Here is a 17,816-nt window from a genome sequence, read left to right as displayed (position 1 = left end):
CGGTACACTTTTACCAGGTATGTTTGAGGACATCATGCACGATGAAATTGTCATGACTGACAACCAACAAGACTAACCAATCGAACGATGATATACGCACTATCACGGGCCAATAAGATTCGAGTAGGGCGTGAATGAGAGGTTTTTGACCACTAAAAAACGGTTTATGAGTCGTGACTCACTGAACTGTTCTTCACGACTGACACCCAACGCATTTGGAATTTGTTTCCTATTTACTTATAATATAGCAAGCTTAGTAATAAACAGCTCCACTATTTAGCTAGTCACAATTGAAATGTTACATTTCCGGTCTTCGATAGTGCTCAAGGAGTTGTTTCGATCCAACTTGAAGCGCACATTTACGGTTATTGCCAGAAATAAGTCTCCCTCATCAGTAGCGTCTTGCTTTACCACAGTCTGTAGCACAGATGTCAGATCCGTGACCAAAGTCAAGTCCTTCCAACATTCGGTTGGATGGAGGGCTACGCCGTACAATACCAAGATCAACGGAACTCGGAGCCTTTCCACCAAGAGTGATGACGGTTCGGTACAACCGCCACTGGATAACAAAAATGAGAACGCCACCAGCAATGAAGCCGCCACCAAGGAAGCAGCTGCAGAAAAGTGAGTACCGTTAGACCTCAATGAATGAATTTGTTGTAAGCTGTAAACATATATACTTAGGCTGCCCAGTGAAAAACAGTCCATTGGAAGACATATTTTAATGTGTATTTCAACCAGAAAGTATTGTACCAAAGTCTTACCGGTGTCGTTGAAGTAAACGGCCTGACGGCCTGACTATCGAATTTTTTCACAACCTTTGCAGTGTGCTGCTATCATCAGCTCTTTTTACGTTAGCTTTGTAATCATTACATGTTTTAGTACCTGAATGTGGAACAGGTTACCAGCGGCAATGTCGACTCTACCTCTACCCCTCAGATTCGAGACATTTGGAATATCATTAGCCAGCTTTGCAGACGTTATGTCATAATGCCTTGGGTATAATATAAAAAACATGGAGTGTCGCTGAGCCACTATCTGATGTACTGCGTTTAGGGATTGAATGTCCCTTAAAAAAAGATCTAAATAATAATTTACTGGTATTGTCTTGCCGGGAAAGATTCTCAATTGCACACAATTACTCGCTTCCTCTCGTCTTCTTCTCAGAATCCATTGGAGGAGAAACCCATAGGCCCGCCGCTATGACCTTCTCCTCCAATGGGCTTTGCGAAGGAAACAATTTTTTCCAGGCAAGGCATTTTTCGTTGTTTTACGTTTCTATTTATAATTGTTTTTAATTAGTTCGTGTTCGTAATGGCACAACATTAGATAGCGCATCAGCCAAACTACATATTCGACTTAGAGCACAACATATTAACCGGCTAATGGAAATCGTCTTAAAGGAACATCGAACATCACTGACTGACATCTAGGGTGCCATCTATGTTCATTTCGTTTCTGTATTGCAATTATTGTTCGAGTTGAACAATATAAACAATTATAAAGGTAGTGGTATTGTATTGAAGAAAAGCTTGTATTGAAAGTATTCTCTGCAGCACACCTCTAAAGGACAGGTTCAGGACAAAATAGGTACAAGTCAGTCCTTTCAGAATTGACACCTAAAGGACAGGTTCAGGACAAAATAGGTACAGGTTAGCCCTTTCAGAATTGAGCCCTAAAGGACAGGTTCAGGACACAATACGTACAGGACAAAATAGGTACATTCTCAAAGTATCAACTGATGGTGGCTGTTTAATGGTGGCAAATCTATGAATCCCCTTACACACATGTAGCCCATTTAAGCATACGCTTGAATAGTTTGCGTATCATTGTGGCCTATTTAAGAGTTTTCTAAGGGTTGTTCTCTCCTCACAGATGGAGACCTGGTTGTCTGTGGTGTTCACTCAATGATATCCGAAGGTCACTGATCAAGTGGGGTTTTTATGCTTGCTGTTGGGTCTCTGCCACTGCAGACTGTGCTGAATCACAACAGACGCTATCGATGCAGTCTAGCAGTCAGTGGGGATTTGGTGGTGGTGGTGGGGGGGGGGTTCAGGCTACCACGTTGGAACAGAAATCAATGTGGCTTTACATTGACTGTAGTGTATTATCCCAATGACCATCTCAGTTCCCTAGCATTTCAGCCTAGTCGTTTTTGGTTGCTCCGTGGCCGCACGCCTTCATTGTTGTGGATTAGAAAACGCTGCTCTTTGCGTGAAACCCGTGCAACTCTTGTCTGGTTCTGACCGGAGGGTCAGGCCAGCTACCATGTTGTTTAGTTAAGGCGATGACTGGGAGATGAGCAGCCTGTCTGCCGTCACTAACGCGACCTGTCTTCACAGCCATGAACACACAGTCACACACACACACACACCACGCTGCCTGCGGCCGGAGAGTGGGTTACAAATAGACAACATAAATCACATACCGGGGCGTCTGAAAGGCATTCACCCCCTTGGACCTCTTCACCTTTTATTGAGTTACGACATCAAATCAAAAATCGGTAGGGAGGTAAAAAGAGCATTACAAGAACTGGAGAATAAAAAAGAAAAACACCCAACATCCCAAGAAATAAAAACCCAAAACAGAACGTTGTGCAACCATGTTCTGAAGACAACAACTAATCCTGGCCCCCCAGAGATGGTCCGCTTCTCCCCCTTCAGAGCCGATGGCCCTTTGTCTTTCCTCATCTGGGATCCGGGGGGCATCTCATCAGCACTGCAACCCACTGCGACAGGCTCATCTAACCTCTGCAGTTGTTGGACCATTTCTATTTTTGCCCCAGTCTGGGGGTATATCATCAGGGCATCATGTCATTTTTAGGAGTGACTCTTTGTCCCTCGGGAGAGCTGCTACAGTCAACAGTAATACGATAGCCCCGGCGACGAGCAACATGAGACCCTCCTAGGAGGTTTTCCCTAGCTACTGCGCTCCAACATCTTATCGCCTCGCCTCCAGGGTTTTAGACTGGCTGTTCGCTTAAGTGCTCGGTGACAAGGGCTGATTTAAGGGGGGATTAATAAAATACATTGATTGTTTGATTGAATGTGATGGCCCATCCTGATTCCCATAGAGGTTGGTAGCCCGCAGGAAGCCTAGCCCTATGCGAATCCAACTCACTTGAGTGTGTGTTGTGAATGTATGAATGACTTTGAAGTCAGGCTTAGGGTTGACTTGACGGCTTGCCACAATGTTGTCCGAATAGGCTTCACACTCTCTGTCATCGACTCCAGCCCCTTTCTCCCCCCCCAGAAAACAAATGTATCTACTGGTACTTATTTGGCTCATTAGTTCCTATCCACGGTCCATGTGCTTTAGCTGTTGTCAACCAGGTGTAGTACATTATAGGCAATGCATCCTCTTATAGGTTTGAGTCAGAGATGCAACACTAGGCATAGTTCTAATGGGCTTTCTTTTGGAAGATTACCCAGGTACACCTCTGTGCCTAGAACCTCAGTGTCATTAAGGGTTTCTTTTCGGGTTCTGCATTTTGTCTGCACTCCGGTACCATTACCAGGGCTTGTTTTTCCGGGTTCCCACGTTTTTGTTGGTGTGCAGCTGATTGAGTGACTGGAGACTGACTGTCCTCACTCACTTTGAGTTCCTTGATTTCCTCCTGTCAACAGACGGATTGATACTCTTCGGACCAATTTACAGTGGCATTTTAGAAGCAGTGAACCAGGTTGACAAATTGTGTCGGGGGAAACAAATTATGCTCATAATCATTCCATCAAGACTGATAATCAGTCAGTACATAGCTCGACCTTGAAGAGATTTTAAGTAGGTCTATAATGAAGGTTAGCTCGCACATTTTGTCTATTGTGACAATTGTGACGACAAATAGTTCAGTTTATGCTGTTTACAGTATTAGTATTTTGCATACATGTTTCATTAATGTGGTCACATTTTAGGTAGCCACACTGTCTGGTTTTGGTCAATTGAACTCAGTTGATTTCCAGTGTATTAAAAACTCTGACCGTATAGGATGGACTGCATGTCCAAACAGGATCAGTTTCACATAGCTACTCAACCCTCCAGAAGGTTGAATCCATAGCTGGCTGTGGATGCCAAGCTATTCTAACAGGGGAGTCTGGGAAAGTCTGTGTGGATGTAGGCCCATGTGGCGTGCAGAGATTTTGATGAGGCAGGAACACAAAGCCTTCTGAACATGACTTACAGCTGTCTCACAAAGCAGGGAGATGCAGGCAACACTGGGGCTGAGAAGGAGGGGGAGAGACTGGGGAGGAGGAGAGAAAGAGAGGAAGAATGGAAAAGAGAGGATGGAAGGATGAAGGAGGAGAGATGAGCCGCCGAGGCGTAGTGTGAACTCATTAAGAGTCCAGATGTTTCTCACCTGCTAAGAGTATAAACACATCTGTTTGGACTTCCTGTTGTCCTCGGGTCAAGGGATAGGAGGCGGGGCAGTTTGGAGAGCACATTGACAGTTTCATGTTTTGTTTTGTGTATTGATTCTTCCAAAAGGGCGGACTCTGGAATCAATTCTGGTTTCGTTAATTGGCTACTGAAAAAGCCTGTTATACGTACCAGCTTCTGTGTCCAGGATGACATTCTGCGTTGTGTTTAATAGGCCGATCTTCAATATTGAATTCATGTTTCAGTTTTTCTGTTTCTGTTTCCATTTAAATTCCAGTTTATCTGCCGGTGTCTGTTTTGTCCTTGGACATTTCCAAATGTTGTCCGACTGATGATAAAGAGGAGGAGAATGACCCTGCTGTCTACCACCATGCTTTAACACCACTCATTCACTCTGCTTATTTTTCTCTCCCTTTTCATTTGATCCGCTTGCTTTGCGTTTGTGTGTAAGTATATGCCTCCATTTCTATACTCATTTCCCAGTGGATGTACTGTAGCCTAGTGTCTCCGGGCCAACCCTGACCCTTGCAGGGGCTGAGACTGCTGTCATCACGTCTGTTCCACGTGATGTCATCAGCCCCTGCAAGCCACTCTGCTTGACTTCCCCGGGAGCCTCCACCTTGACCGTGTGTTCTGGCATTGCTCTCTGGCATCAGCCATCCAAAAGTGACCCCAGAACGGAACGATTGAACACAGTCAATGACCTTATTAAAAACATTTGTCATGGAAACTATAAATAAGCACAGACTAAGACTATAAGACTAAGACTTTGTATTTAAGATTCTTTTTTTTTTATTTTTTTTTTTACATTTAAGTTATTTGGCAGAAGCTCTACTCTATAAAATGGTGAGTGGAAATTTGTTTATATGGGGTCCTAAACAGCGAGGATAATAACCGGGTCGTCATCTGAGTCATTCCTGGGTAGCTGATGAGAGGATTTGTCCCTCTACCTCAACTAAAGCTCTTTTTCATTTTTGAATCGTTGTGACGTCTACCTAATCTCCAGGGCAGGCCATGGAGCTGGGTTAGCATGGCTCAGTTGCCTGTCCTTCCCCCTGGTGCAGTGCAGGACTGACAGCGCCTGAACCTCCACCCACCCACCACCTTCAGAGCTTTTATTCAAGTCCTATTGGTTTAAGCCTGACTACAGCATACCTCCCATTGATCTACCTCTGACATACTGTACTAACTCTCCTCTCCCAGGGGGCAATGTGTTTGGGGCTGCTCTGCTTAATACCACTCAGTAATTAAGCTAATGACCTACTAATATCGGTCATGTCAAGTTGACACTATAATTTGGAACTGATAGGCGTAACTGACATGAAATCAACAAACGCCTACATTATTTATAAGATCCATGCAAACAAGGCATTAAGAATTTAGTGGACAAATTGAGTAATTCAACCTAATTGAACCTCTGACTGGTATTTCGGAAGCGGCGTTAAACCTTTTTTTGTTTCACCGGGCCGGCAAAATGCATAATCCTCTCCCTTACAGTATATTAAGAATAGTTGCCCCAGGCCCCCTGCTGGAGTTCCATTTTGCCTCTAGAGCTCCGGTTATTCTAGTCAGATGTCCCCGTCTGCTCCTCACTGTCTGCCTCTGTCCCCGTGTGTGTCACACCTCCTCAGGAGAAGGAAGGCAGGCATCCTGCCCAGCCTGGAGGATCTGCTGTTCTACACCATTGCAGGGGGGGCCGAGAAGATCCCAGCTCACAGATTCACCACAGTGAGTGCCTGTCAGACCACAGCCTGCCAGGCTGGCGTATGCTGGTGCCAGCCGGATGGTAGTGTAGCCACGGAGCCCGCTGGGTCATGCTCGTCACCAGAGCCTTGTGCAGAATGAATGGTGGCCTGTGATGGTTACTGCTCTCCCCCCCCCCCCCCCAGAAATGATGCAGTGCCACCGTGGGCAACCCAGGGTAGTTGTGAATATGCAGCATCTCTAAGACAAGACACAACATTCACCTTAGTTCCTCAGAAACAGACCGGTGGTGTCTGACTGATTTGTTACACACAGCCCTACCTCAAGGAAATAGTCCTACCTCAAGGAAATAGGCCTACCTCAAGGAAATAGGCCTACCTCAAGGAAATAGGCCTACCTCAAGGAAATAGGCCTACCTCAAGGAAATAGGCCTACCTCAAGGAAATAGTCCAAACTCAAGGAAATAGGCCTAGCACAAGGACACTGTTGAATAATTTTTGACATTGGATATTGTTAAAATTGATCAGTGAAATAGATATCAGAATGTATAACGATGTATGAAACATTCATATATATCTACGTCACCATGTACTGTATATATAGCAAACATGAATACTTATAACCATGCTATAAACAATACATCCTACTTTAGAAACATGTAACCATGATCACTGCCCTCTAAACATTAGCTATGCTATTCTGCAGGCCCTGAAGTCCACTGGGCTTCGGACCGGAGACCCCAGGCTGAAGGAATGCATGGAGAACCTGAAAGTCATCATGAAGACAACCTCAGACGGGAACCTGGACCGACACCTCTTCAAGAAGTGAGACGTGCCCTAGTACCGGGTTGTAGCATTTATTTCCAGTTTCAAACCCACTTGAACTAGTGAACATCAGATTCTAGCTGTCCTAGGATGTCCGGCACTTGTGATTATCTTATAAAGAATGTGGGCCTTTTTTATCGGAACGGAGTTCATGTTAAGCCATAAGTTACTCAGCATCCGCACATTTCAATCTATGTCAGGTATTTCATAATTCAGCATTTCTTTTAGGCTTTCATGTTATAGCCTAGTTTATTTCAGATTGTCAAGGTCATATCAATCCCAATCATTTCAACACGTCCTTACTGAATCTTCCATAAGCTAACGACGATGTCTCCGAGTCACCTACAAGCCCTCTTATGCGATCACCGCAACTGTCATTAGCAGATCAGCTGACGTCTGGTTCTTCAGCGCAATACAAAACACAAACGGTTCCCACAACCCCAGGATGTACCACAAGACACAGCGCCCGCTTAGCCAGCTGACAGCTTGAGAGGCCGCTTCTTAGGCAAGCCCCCCCCCCTGCAGAACGTAGCATGTACATCAGGAAACGGCTATTTATAGGCCAGAGAACGTTCAGCTATGGACGTCATGAACCAGCGGGCTTGTAAAGTATCATATGTAGCACAGGGTAAATAGATATCTGATTTCAAAAAAAGACAGTCCCGTGGATATGCTGTGAACTTATACAACCGGATTCCCGACTGTAACCGTATGCTAAGTGGCGCGTGTATTAATCTAGACGTTATCATCGAAAGCCTGTACGTGTAGTATGTATTCCATGTGGTTGGCGCCAGCATGTATTCATTCCACTGTGGGCTCGTCCGGTTCCATTGGTCGTGGTCAGTCTCTAATTCTCAGTGCTGTCCAATTCCTCTCAGGTGTGCCCGAAGAAACCTCCCGTTTGATCGGCTGCCTAATCTAATCTGAAACGCCCCGTCCGTCCGTTTCCTCGCAGGTGTGTCCAGAGCAACATCGTGCTGCTCACCCAGGCCTTCAGGAAGAAGTTTGTCATCCCGGACTTCATGTCCTTCGCCTCGGAAATTGACGCGCTCTATGAGAACGCCAAGAACCTGGGAGGGGGACAGGTGGGTGTGAGGTGTGGGGGAGTCGGAGCTCACGCTGGGTTGTACTCTTGACTTCAGAACGTGAACGTCCAAAACCTCTCCGACACTTCAGAGCCGTGGTCCAGTAGTGAAACCCCTGGCTCCATGCACATACGCCCGAGACCCGGGCTCACCTCCCCTCTCACCGCTGTGTCTCCCTTTCCCCTGAGCTCCTTACACTCCTCTTCACCTATGATTCAAACTGGCATTAAAAGCCTTGAAGGGGAAAAAAACAATACAACTGTGGAGGGAGAGTGAGTGTAAGCTGTCCTTAAAAAACAAACAGATTTCAAGTCAGTTGAGAACCTTAATAGGTAGCCTGTGTTGACGCGTCGCTGCATTGTGTTTCCTAGGTTGCGGACTACATTCCCCAGCTGGCCAGGTTCAGTCCAGACCTCTGGGCTGTGTCCATATGCACTGTTGATGGACAAAGGTACCGCAGTTCTTTTTTACGGAGCGGCTTTCCTATGAGACTGCTCGCAGCAGCATTGTGATAATGACACCGCAATGAATAGTTGAATAGCTTGATCTCCGGCTTTCTTCCTCAGACACACAGTGGGGGACACCAAAGTCCCGTTCTGCCTGCAGTCGTGTGTAAAGCCTCTGAAGTACGCCATCGCCGTGCACGACCACGGGACAGAGTACGTGCACCGTTTCATCGGGAAGGAGCCCAGCGGCCTGCGCTTCAACAAATTATTCCTCAATGAGGAAGGTGAGGGTCTCGTCCATAAGGGGAAATTAATGAGAACTGGTGTCACGGCTAACGAGCTCTAGAATGACATTCTGGAATTCCAAATTCTATGTTCTGTCTGGAGCTTCGCTATAGAGTATTGAACCAGTAACCCTGGCAAACAGTAGTGTGGAAGCAGAACGCTGCAGATGCTATTATGTACAATCTACAATATTAAATGAACTGTAAACCCTGAGGGAAAACAAGTTATTAATGAACCTTATCATTGTTTCACAACAAAGCACTGATGTCATGTTCATAGCACATACAGGCGTAGAGCAAACAGGAGTGTTGTCTGTCTGTGAGTTTGAATCTGTATAATATAATGAATTGCTGTATAGTAAGTTAATGGTGCCATCTAAGCGTAATGACAATAGACTTGGGCAGAGTATCTGAAGTATAGCCAGGTTGAGGGTAGTTTGAAGACACGATGTAACACACACTTTGATTCCCACAGACAAACCTCACAACCCCATGGTTAACGCCGGAGCGATTGTGTGCACATCCCTGCTCAAGGTAACGGACACTCGAATTTCATTAATTTACGTTTTATATAAATGTATTTATTTTTGGAGGAGGCGGGGCGACATGGAACCATGTGTTTAGTTAGTTGCTAGGCTACGTAACAGACTAGATCCGTCAAGGCCCGACTCACATGTGCAACTATATTGCATCAGTGAAAATGTAAGTGTTCTAGCTTTAATGGCCTGAATGGTTTTTAGTTGTGAAACGTTTTAGCGTGCATCTACTTCGTACCTTTTTTTAAGTGGTCATTGTGAACAAGGGCAGCGCAGTTCTCTGGTAGGGCGCGTCTCAAATGGACATGATCGTGTCACCGTCGGACACCGCTCTATTGAACTTGCGCGGATTCTAAATCAATAAACATGCCGGGCCACGTTGCTTTTTCCAGATTACTAGTCTGTGTTGGCCAGCATGGGGGAGATTAAGATTACAGATTATCATCCTGAACGTTTTTTTTTTAGTGAAAGCATCAGTGAGCTGCCTCTCTCAAAGCACAGACTGTCCATTCAGTGAGTATATAAGCGGGGCTTGTGCGTGGCGGCGCTGGTGTGTCAGGCGACTGGCCTCAGAACGCTCTAACCAGGCCAACCATGTAGATGGAGCCATGTTTTTTAATCATGGGTAAAGCTGCTTTGGTTTATGAATGAAAAACCAGTACGTGGGTGTGTGGATTACTGTCTAAAAATATTAAATACTGAACAGGAGCGCCCGTCGCTGCTAAACGACCGTGAATTATCTGTGTTCATGATGAAAGAGGGTAAAACACATCCTCCGATGCCTTGTAGGTGCGTCACTGAAGACTAGACCTGCGAGGGAATACGTATGTGAATTTCTTTGTGCATAACTTCAGTAGCGTTGTGACTAAATAATACAACACCAGTCCATGTGTCATATCACGCTAAACTTTCAACAATCACTCTCTGATACATGCCGTAAACTAAGCTAATTATCCAAACGAATGATTTTCTTTTACCTACAGAGAAATCATTATTTTAGATCCTCCCCCTTAGATTTTATTATAGATGATGAGTCCCCGCAACCTACCACAGATTATTTTAATTTTACTGTAGCTGTAGGGCTTGAATTCACCTGGCTGCATAACTGTCTTAAATGCTTATCACCTTCAAAAAAACACTAACCCTTTTCTGTCTAGATGCATTGTTGCAACATCCAGATTTTGTGTTCCCTACCTGGTTTGATTCAGTTTGGGTTTGAACTCTCATAGAAAGATGCTGCATGATTATGCTAAGAGCTTGTAGGGACAAAACCCATTTATATTCACATTAATGTAAATAGCTTACTTTGATGAATTTTCAATGCCTACCAAATGATATACAGTAGTCTAGAAATGATGTTTATTTCAAGCCAAATTATTATAACCGTAAACCAATCGCTGATAAAGATTGTTACCAGTGGGCTTATTAATCAATCCACTGATTGAATGCAGCCTCATTCTAATCGCAGTGGTTCCCAACCTTTTTTTGCCACTATAAACATAGTAAATCTTAATAATAAGTCTTCAGGAGCCCTGGAAATTCACCAGGCCTGTGGTCTCATGAGACTTCTCAAGCACCCCTTGTAAATAGGCCAGTGATCTCCAGGGTCCTAGTATCCTGGGTCGGGAACCATTGCTCTAGTCTGGTGTAAGTTACAGTATATAGACTAGATCCCTGGAAAATAAGCAATGAAACTGGCCGCCTGAGGGAAAGCACGAGCATGATGTAATTCCCCTGCGGTAAATCTGGGAGGAAACTAGGGACGTTGCAATGTATTTTTGAAGCCTCGTTTGTGGTTTATTTGTTGTTGCATATTTTACAGCGTTAAGATCTGTGGGAAATTATGACCACTGCAACAGGTCAATGGCATTGGTAATTCTGTCTTTCAATTATTTTTCCATTCAACAAGCTCTGGATTTGTCATGATGAGCTACAGTTGTATAGCTAGCCTGTGCCACTTACTGTAATCGTTTTTTGTTTTTTTTTGTCACCTGCATTCTACAAACGGTTTATAAATGGCTTATAAGCTGTATTATAAACAGAAAGGCAAGAATCACCGGTATCCTAAAATGTGCTTTTCCAAATCTTTATAATACAAACATATGCCATTTCTATTAGATGATCAATTTATTTTGTTGGTTTATTGTTAAATACCTATTAGGGTTAAATATTTCTGCTCTGTGGTGCTTTCTCTCTTCAGCTCACACTATGTATCCCAGAATTCAGTGTGTGCCACAATCTGGAATTATGACATCACCAAATCTGTGATACACTGTAGATCTGTAACCTTCTACAAGACACAGAAACATTCAGCTCATCACCAGCTTCTAGATATTCAAACCATGCAGGCTGCTAGTTGCAGATATAAGGAATTAGATTTACCAGTGGTTTGATTTGTCTCCATAACAGTTTGTTAGAATAAGGTACACATGGTTTTTCAGTCTTATTTTCTCATTTTAAAAAGAGTAAAACTTTGATTATTTGTTCATTTCATCTCCAACTAGCTAATTACCCACTAATCCTAAATCATTTTATTATTAGGAGTGGATATGTTATCAGGCATTTCCATTAGCTACTTTGGTGATATTTATATAATTTAACATACTATGTCTTGTCATGTACACTCATATGATATATTTGTCTTTTAGCAAGGGGCAAGCAATGCTGAGAAATTTGATTATGTAAGTAACAATACAAACCTGTTTCTTGTCAGTCAAACCCTGGGTAGTCCCTGTTCTGAGGTCTTTGTAATGATGTGAGTACTTTGTGTGACAGGTTATGAACTTCATGAATAAGCTGGCAGGAAATGAGTATGTGGGTTTCAGCAATGCCACGTGAGTACCCAGGAAGAACTGTGGATGTGGTATATTCCAGCACCTTGGTTTACTACTGCTGGCCAGGTGCCATATCTTAGCATCCATATCCGTTTCATCAGTAACACCAGGGCTGTGTTACGCAGAAAGAATATCAGAATCAGTTTCATTCAGATTGTTTTCCGGTTTAGAAGGAGAACCAGCGAAAAACCACAACAATCGACATACATGTCAATCTGAACAACAACAAACGACACGCTAACATCCTCAATCACAGTGTGCAACACTTCATTTATCGGTCTGGGAGGAAGACTTTCAACCAGAGTGGAATTGTAGAAATGAGACCTAAGAACAGTGTGCTACTGATGTTACAACTCTTTCTGTCCCCGGGTTCAACATTCTTGATGCTCCTCACACTGTTACTGTCTGTCCCCAGATTCCAGTCAGAGAGAGAGTCCGGGGATCGGAACTTTGCTATTGGTTACTACCTAAAGGAGAAAAAGGTCGGTGACAGCTGAAACGAGCTCATACAGTTTTTATATCGGTCACCTTTTCTTACTTAAATAAAACATTTTGGGGGGGGGGGGGCTTTGTCTGAATAACTGTTGTTTTTTTCCAGTGCTTTCCAGAAGGGACAGACATGACCTCCATTTTAGACCTGTACTTCCAGGTGAGAGAGAACTACAGGTGAAGACTGTGTTTAAAGATGCTGAATCTAGGAGCACCTCTCTGAGTTACTCACTTTTAGATGTTAAAGTATTCCCTGCATGGAAACCGTTCCCGTGTGTTACAGCGGTCTGAGTCACTGCATTGCTTAGGCGTCCACCAGGGTCTAGATTCAAACCTCTACCCATTATATGGCATGGTGCGTATTGGCCTGCATTTTGTTCAGGATGAGAAGAGGTCAACTTGGCAGGGATTGCTTTTTACACATCGCCCCCTAGAGAAGGTCGAAGAGCTGCTAGCTTACTGGAGATGTTATTTGGGGTAACTTGACCTCCCATTAAGAGCGACAAGGTTATAACGACAGCTGGCTTCCAGAAAATGGGGCAGAAAAGGGGGCAAAATAATGACCAAAAAAAATGCTTTAAAATAAGTCCTCTCTTCTGCTCTAGCTGTGCTCCATCGAGGTGACCTGTGAGAGTGCTAGTGTCATGGCAGCCACACTGGCCAACGGCGGCTTCTGTCCAATCACTGGCGAGCGCGTGCTGGGCCCGGAGGCGGTGCGCAACACCCTGAGTCTCATGCACTCCTGTGGCATGTACGACTTCTCCGGACAGTTCGCCTTCCACGTAAGTCCGGTCCCTTTCTTTCTGTCCCCGCTACCACCACGTTGACCCCTTAGTTCAGCGATTAACCCAGGGAAAAGCCTGGTACTTCTGTTTGGCCTTCATCCCCCACTCTTCCCCTCTCTCAGCACACCACGGGGGCGGGTTGACCGGGGATTCATCCCCGGTATCACAGCTACCTCTAACTACATTTGTCTGGAGTGACCGTTAGTGGGTGTTCCAACTTTAGCGATCTAACACCGTTCCTGGTGCCGTTCGGCAGGTGGGACTCCCGGCTAAGTCCGGCGTGGCGGGGGGCATCCTGCTGGTGGTGCCCAACGTCATGGGGATCATGTGCTGGTCTCCACCACTGGACAAGCTGGGGAACAGCGTGCGAGGCATCCAGTTCTGCACGGTACGAGACACCGACAGCTTTCTCTCCGCTGTTTCTCCGTCAGTCATCTGATCAGTTGTTTTGAGCGGTGGGTTGGTTGATTGATCGGAAAGCTTTCTAAAAGCCTAACATTGAATGCTCTGGTTCAGGATCTGGTGTCCCTCTGCAACTTCCACAACTATGACAACCTGCGGCACTTTGTCAAGAAGCTGGATCCTCGCAGGGAGGGCGGAGACCAAAGGGTGAGTGGAAGGATCGATTCTTCTTCTCAAGGATGTTGTCGTGGATATTTAGTCAAGACTTCAAAAGCCTAGCTTAAGTTTGACTGTATTCCCCTAGTAACCCAGAACAAAAAGGCAAAAAAGTTGTCACTGTCCACCAGTAAGCTTGTGAGTTTTAAAGCAACAGTGCCACCCAGTGGAAGGCACTGGGCTCGTCCAAAAAGCGCTTAACAGACAGGCTTTCTTTTGGTTGCCCTTTAGGTGAAGTCGGTCATCAATCTTCTCTTCGCTGCGTACACCGGCGACGTCTCTGCACTGAGGAGGTACACATCGCTGCATATTAACCACGCCCACAAACAAGGCCGTGGAAATAAACTGACAGGGAATTATTGTGACGTCACACTGTTTTAGGCGTGGGAATAACTTACCGGGTCCGTGTGTTATGACGGAGGAGTGGTACTGTCCCCGGTGAACCGGAGGCGGGGCATAGGGGCAATGTGGATGCGTGGTTATGACATTGTGATGGCTCTACTGTAATTCTGTCTAGATTCGCTCTTTCCTCCATGGACATGGAGCAAAGGGACTATGACTCCAGGACAGCCCTCCACGTGGCAGCAGCAGAAGGACACATAGAAGTAGTCAAGTTCCTGTTGGAGGCTTGCCGGGTCAACCCTGTTCCCAAAGACAGGTGAGCTGAATATGAGTGTCCTCCAGAGACCGCCTGTCACCCACGGCTTGAATGTGCAAATATGCACGCCGGATCTGGATTCGGGTTGTATCTGTTTGCAGCTTAGTATATTGTCCTTATGTCATCTCTATAATCAGATGGCCTACATCTTGGCTTTATTGTCACCTGAGTGTTTTCAGGAATGTTTGCATATTTCTGTTGACCATCTAGTTGAGTAGCGGGATGACAGCATTTATTTTTTGAACAAACGCGAAGTGATGTCAAGCCGGGACCATTGAAGACTAGACGTCCATTTCAGAGCCATCTTCAGAGTTTGTCTTGTTTGTTCCATCCAGGTGGGGTAACACCCCAATGGACGAGGCGGTGCATTTCGGCCACCACGACGTTGTGACCATGCTCCAGGACTACAATAACAAGTACAGCCCACCTGGGGGCACTAACGAGGACAAGGAGAAGGAGATGGCCGATAAGAACATTGACGGCCTCATTTGAAGCAAACTAACACTCCAAGTACCCCACCCCTGTTCCCTAAAAATGTAGAAATGCGGTAACTAGAACGGTCATTCCTATTGAGATCAATGTATATGACAGGAGGGGTTTGGCCCATTCTAGTCATTTTATTTCTATGCACCCATCAGCTACTATCTAGAAGAGTAAGTGTGTGGTTCCTTTGTCATGTTACTGGTCGGTCACGTGTACTGTTGATAATACTGTGCTGTTGATTTTGTATAAAGTGTGGTATTTATGGATATTCAAAGGACATTTTATGTTTACCTTTTTAACTTTTTCCCCCACGTTTTTATGTTTGTTTGTTGATTTTTCTCTTAGCTTTTCATGTCGTTGTACTGCTCTCACTGTGCAACCCTCCCTCAGTCTGTGTCACAGTATGGGGAACGTTTTCTCAAAACATTTATCTTTATGTACAACAAGTGTGGAAAACCTGAACATACATAAGCTGTACATTTATTTAAATGTGTGGTAATACCCCTTCCACCGAGCAAAATCATTTTGGAAGATGTCTTTTCAGTGTCCTTTTTTGATCAGAAAGACTTCTTTTCATTTGCTCAGTGGACTGACATTAATATTTAATATCAGTGGTAGATGGATTCAGTGTAAATACTCGCTAAAAAGTTTAGTAGCTTTTTGAAAGTATGGCTTATATGGAGCAAGTCTTGGTTTGTTGGGTTGCTATTCAATGGTTTGCCATTTGCACACACCCCCCCCACAAAAATGTTTTTGTTTGTTCTTCATTGTATAACCTTATTCCAATATTGAGTAGAAAGGGGGTTATTTATTTAACAGTTTCAGCCAAAACTTTGGTGTGCGTTTGCTCCGCCTGATAATGTAGTTTTATTATAAAATGAAGTTACATCATACCATACCAATGTGTGAAGCCACTGCAAAGATTCTCTTGATCAGTATAATTCTATTAAAATGCCAACATGTGCTCTTTACAGAGACGGCACCCAACTATTGAAAGTCAAATTATAAAGCTAAACAGTTCAGACAGGAAACGCCAAGTATTAATTAGACCATTTATTAGAGAAACCTAGGAACACACACGTCTTGGTATTAGGTTCTGCTTCTTTGGGGTAAATCACTGCCATTGCTTGATTGTGTGTATAATACTGCTAACAATAACCTTAATAATGTAATATTATTAATAATAATATTTATAGGCAATGAGTACGGTAATCCCCCCCCCATAGAAGGAAACAGAGAGCCAAAACGACAGCGGCTGGAGTGGGTTTAGCAACCGCATGCTAACACGACCAGCTAGAGCAGCAGACTGAGAACGCTGACCGACTTAAATGGACCGTCATGTTAGATGAGGCAAATCCTGAGGCTGTGGAAGAGCAATCACAATGTCAGCTGATGCTTCGCTGAGCCAATGCCCACTCTGGTTTCCTGGCTGAACTATCGGCGCTTTATAAAACCTTCAGAAAAATGTTTTCTTCATCAGTTTCTATATGCTGCGGTGCCAATTTATAATGTCTTATTATGTCACTTGTGGTCACTTTTAGGTGTAGGAAGTTACAGTGCATTTCACTCTGGTAAATGCTTTTAGGTCGAAACAACTCTAATGTACTGAATGGTAGAGTAAAATATTGCCACCAGAATGTTTCTTTTGGGGTCAAAAAGGTATATAGGTCAAATAGGTATGTAAAACATCTTAAATGTATGAGATCCTACTGGTAAATATTTGAGCACTTTTTATGCAGAGATACACACATTGATTGTTTAACTGTTTAGAGTGTGCAAGTGTAAAAGAAACAAAACTATACTTGAAAATCTGATTGTTTTGGTGAGAACTAGCCTGTGTGTGTTTTTCTGACTTAACTATATATAGGGGACAAAAACTTTTGCAAACTGTAATTAAATCAGAAAACCCTTTCTCCTGTCCCCATTTTGAAAGATGATTACTTTGTTTACGTGTTTAGGGCAAAAGTTCAAATTCAAGTTGGAGTTAGGTATAGGGATTTTTTAAGGGCAATCAACCTTGCATTCCTCATTTAGATAGCTATGTAAGTGTGTGTGTGTGTGTGTGTGTGTGTGTGTGTCTATGGAAGACACAGCGACTGCAAATCTGTTAACTACAGAGGACATCGCTGTCAAATCTCACACAACACCATCGTACTAAAACTAAGGCATCTGACTTGTGAACTGATGATTTGGTTCTATATTTTATTTTTGAAAAACTCATCTCAAGTGTTATAGTGTAGCTTTCATCGGATTCAATGGACTCTTATTCAGTCCCTGTTGCACAATATGCATTGTATATATGAGTGTACATTAGATAACTATGAATGTACTACAGGTGTGTTTATTGCTATTGATGTCATGTTTGTTTTCATAAAAGTATATTTCATATACTTCATTTGCTATGTGGCGGTTGTGGAGATATATTTATTTCGGTGATAAAACAATAAATAAAGATACATGTCTAAAACTTCTCTCTCCACTGGACCTCCAGAATGTGGAGCTTCTTTATCCACACGTAAAGGCAAAGTAGCTTCTTCATCCACTCATTACATGAATGTAACCATACTTAGTTAAAGATGGATTATAGCAATTACACTTAATTGATAGTATGTTGCTCTTTGTAATTATTGGGAGAGCGAAGCTTGTTATCTTGGTTATAGATGCCACAATTTGGATTTGAAATCAAACAATTACCA

The 17,816-nt window shown here is 43.9% G+C and overlaps 1 protein-coding gene across 2 annotated transcripts; it reads left to right on the top strand.

Moving 5' to 3' along the window:
* The first annotated feature begins 167 nt into the window (after positions 1–167).
* glsa (glutaminase a) lies at positions 168–17,510 on the top strand. 2 transcript variants are annotated; one of them, XM_010891037.3, is made up of 17 exons: positions 168–624; positions 6,012–6,102; positions 6,784–6,902; positions 7,858–7,987; positions 8,359–8,438; positions 8,554–8,717; positions 9,193–9,251; positions 11,902–11,934; positions 12,029–12,087; positions 12,503–12,569; positions 12,686–12,736; positions 13,182–13,358; positions 13,618–13,749; positions 13,878–13,970; positions 14,211–14,272; positions 14,497–14,637; positions 14,973–17,510. In XM_010891037.3, exons 1-17 carry the CDS (start codon positions 296–298, stop codon positions 15,127–15,129), a joined length of 1,944 nt encoding a protein of 647 aa, XP_010889339.2. In that variant the 5' UTR covers positions 168–295; the 3' UTR covers positions 15,130–17,510. The 2 variants fall into 2 exon arrangements, with proteins under 2 accessions (XP_010889339.2, XP_010889338.2); XM_010891036.3 differs by having other exon boundaries at positions 169–624; positions 6,006–6,102.
* The last annotated feature ends 306 nt before the right edge of the window (positions 17,511–17,816 follow it).

Source organism: Esox lucius, chromosome 22, assembly GCF_011004845.1.
Source record: "Esox lucius isolate fEsoLuc1 chromosome 22, fEsoLuc1.pri, whole genome shotgun sequence".
Classification (NCBI taxonomy): Eukaryota; Metazoa; Chordata; class Actinopteri; order Esociformes; family Esocidae; genus Esox; species Esox lucius.
The sequence above is the reverse complement of the archived record's forward strand: the minus strand, read 5'-3'. Positions and strand labels throughout refer to the sequence as shown.

Excerpts from the sequence above, each read along its gene's own strand:
- glsa (XM_010891036.3), top strand. The coding sequence starts at position 296 with ATGTTACATTTCCGGTCTTCGATAGTGCTCAAGGAGTTGTTTCGATCC. Across the intron at positions 8,439-8,553 it reads TGCACTGTTGATGGACAAAG|ACACACAGTGGGGGACACCA; the intron begins GTACCGCAGTTC and ends TTTCTTCCTCAG. Across the intron at positions 12,737-13,181 it reads TTTTAGACCTGTACTTCCAG|CTGTGCTCCATCGAGGTGAC; the intron begins GTGAGAGAGAAC and ends CTTCTGCTCTAG.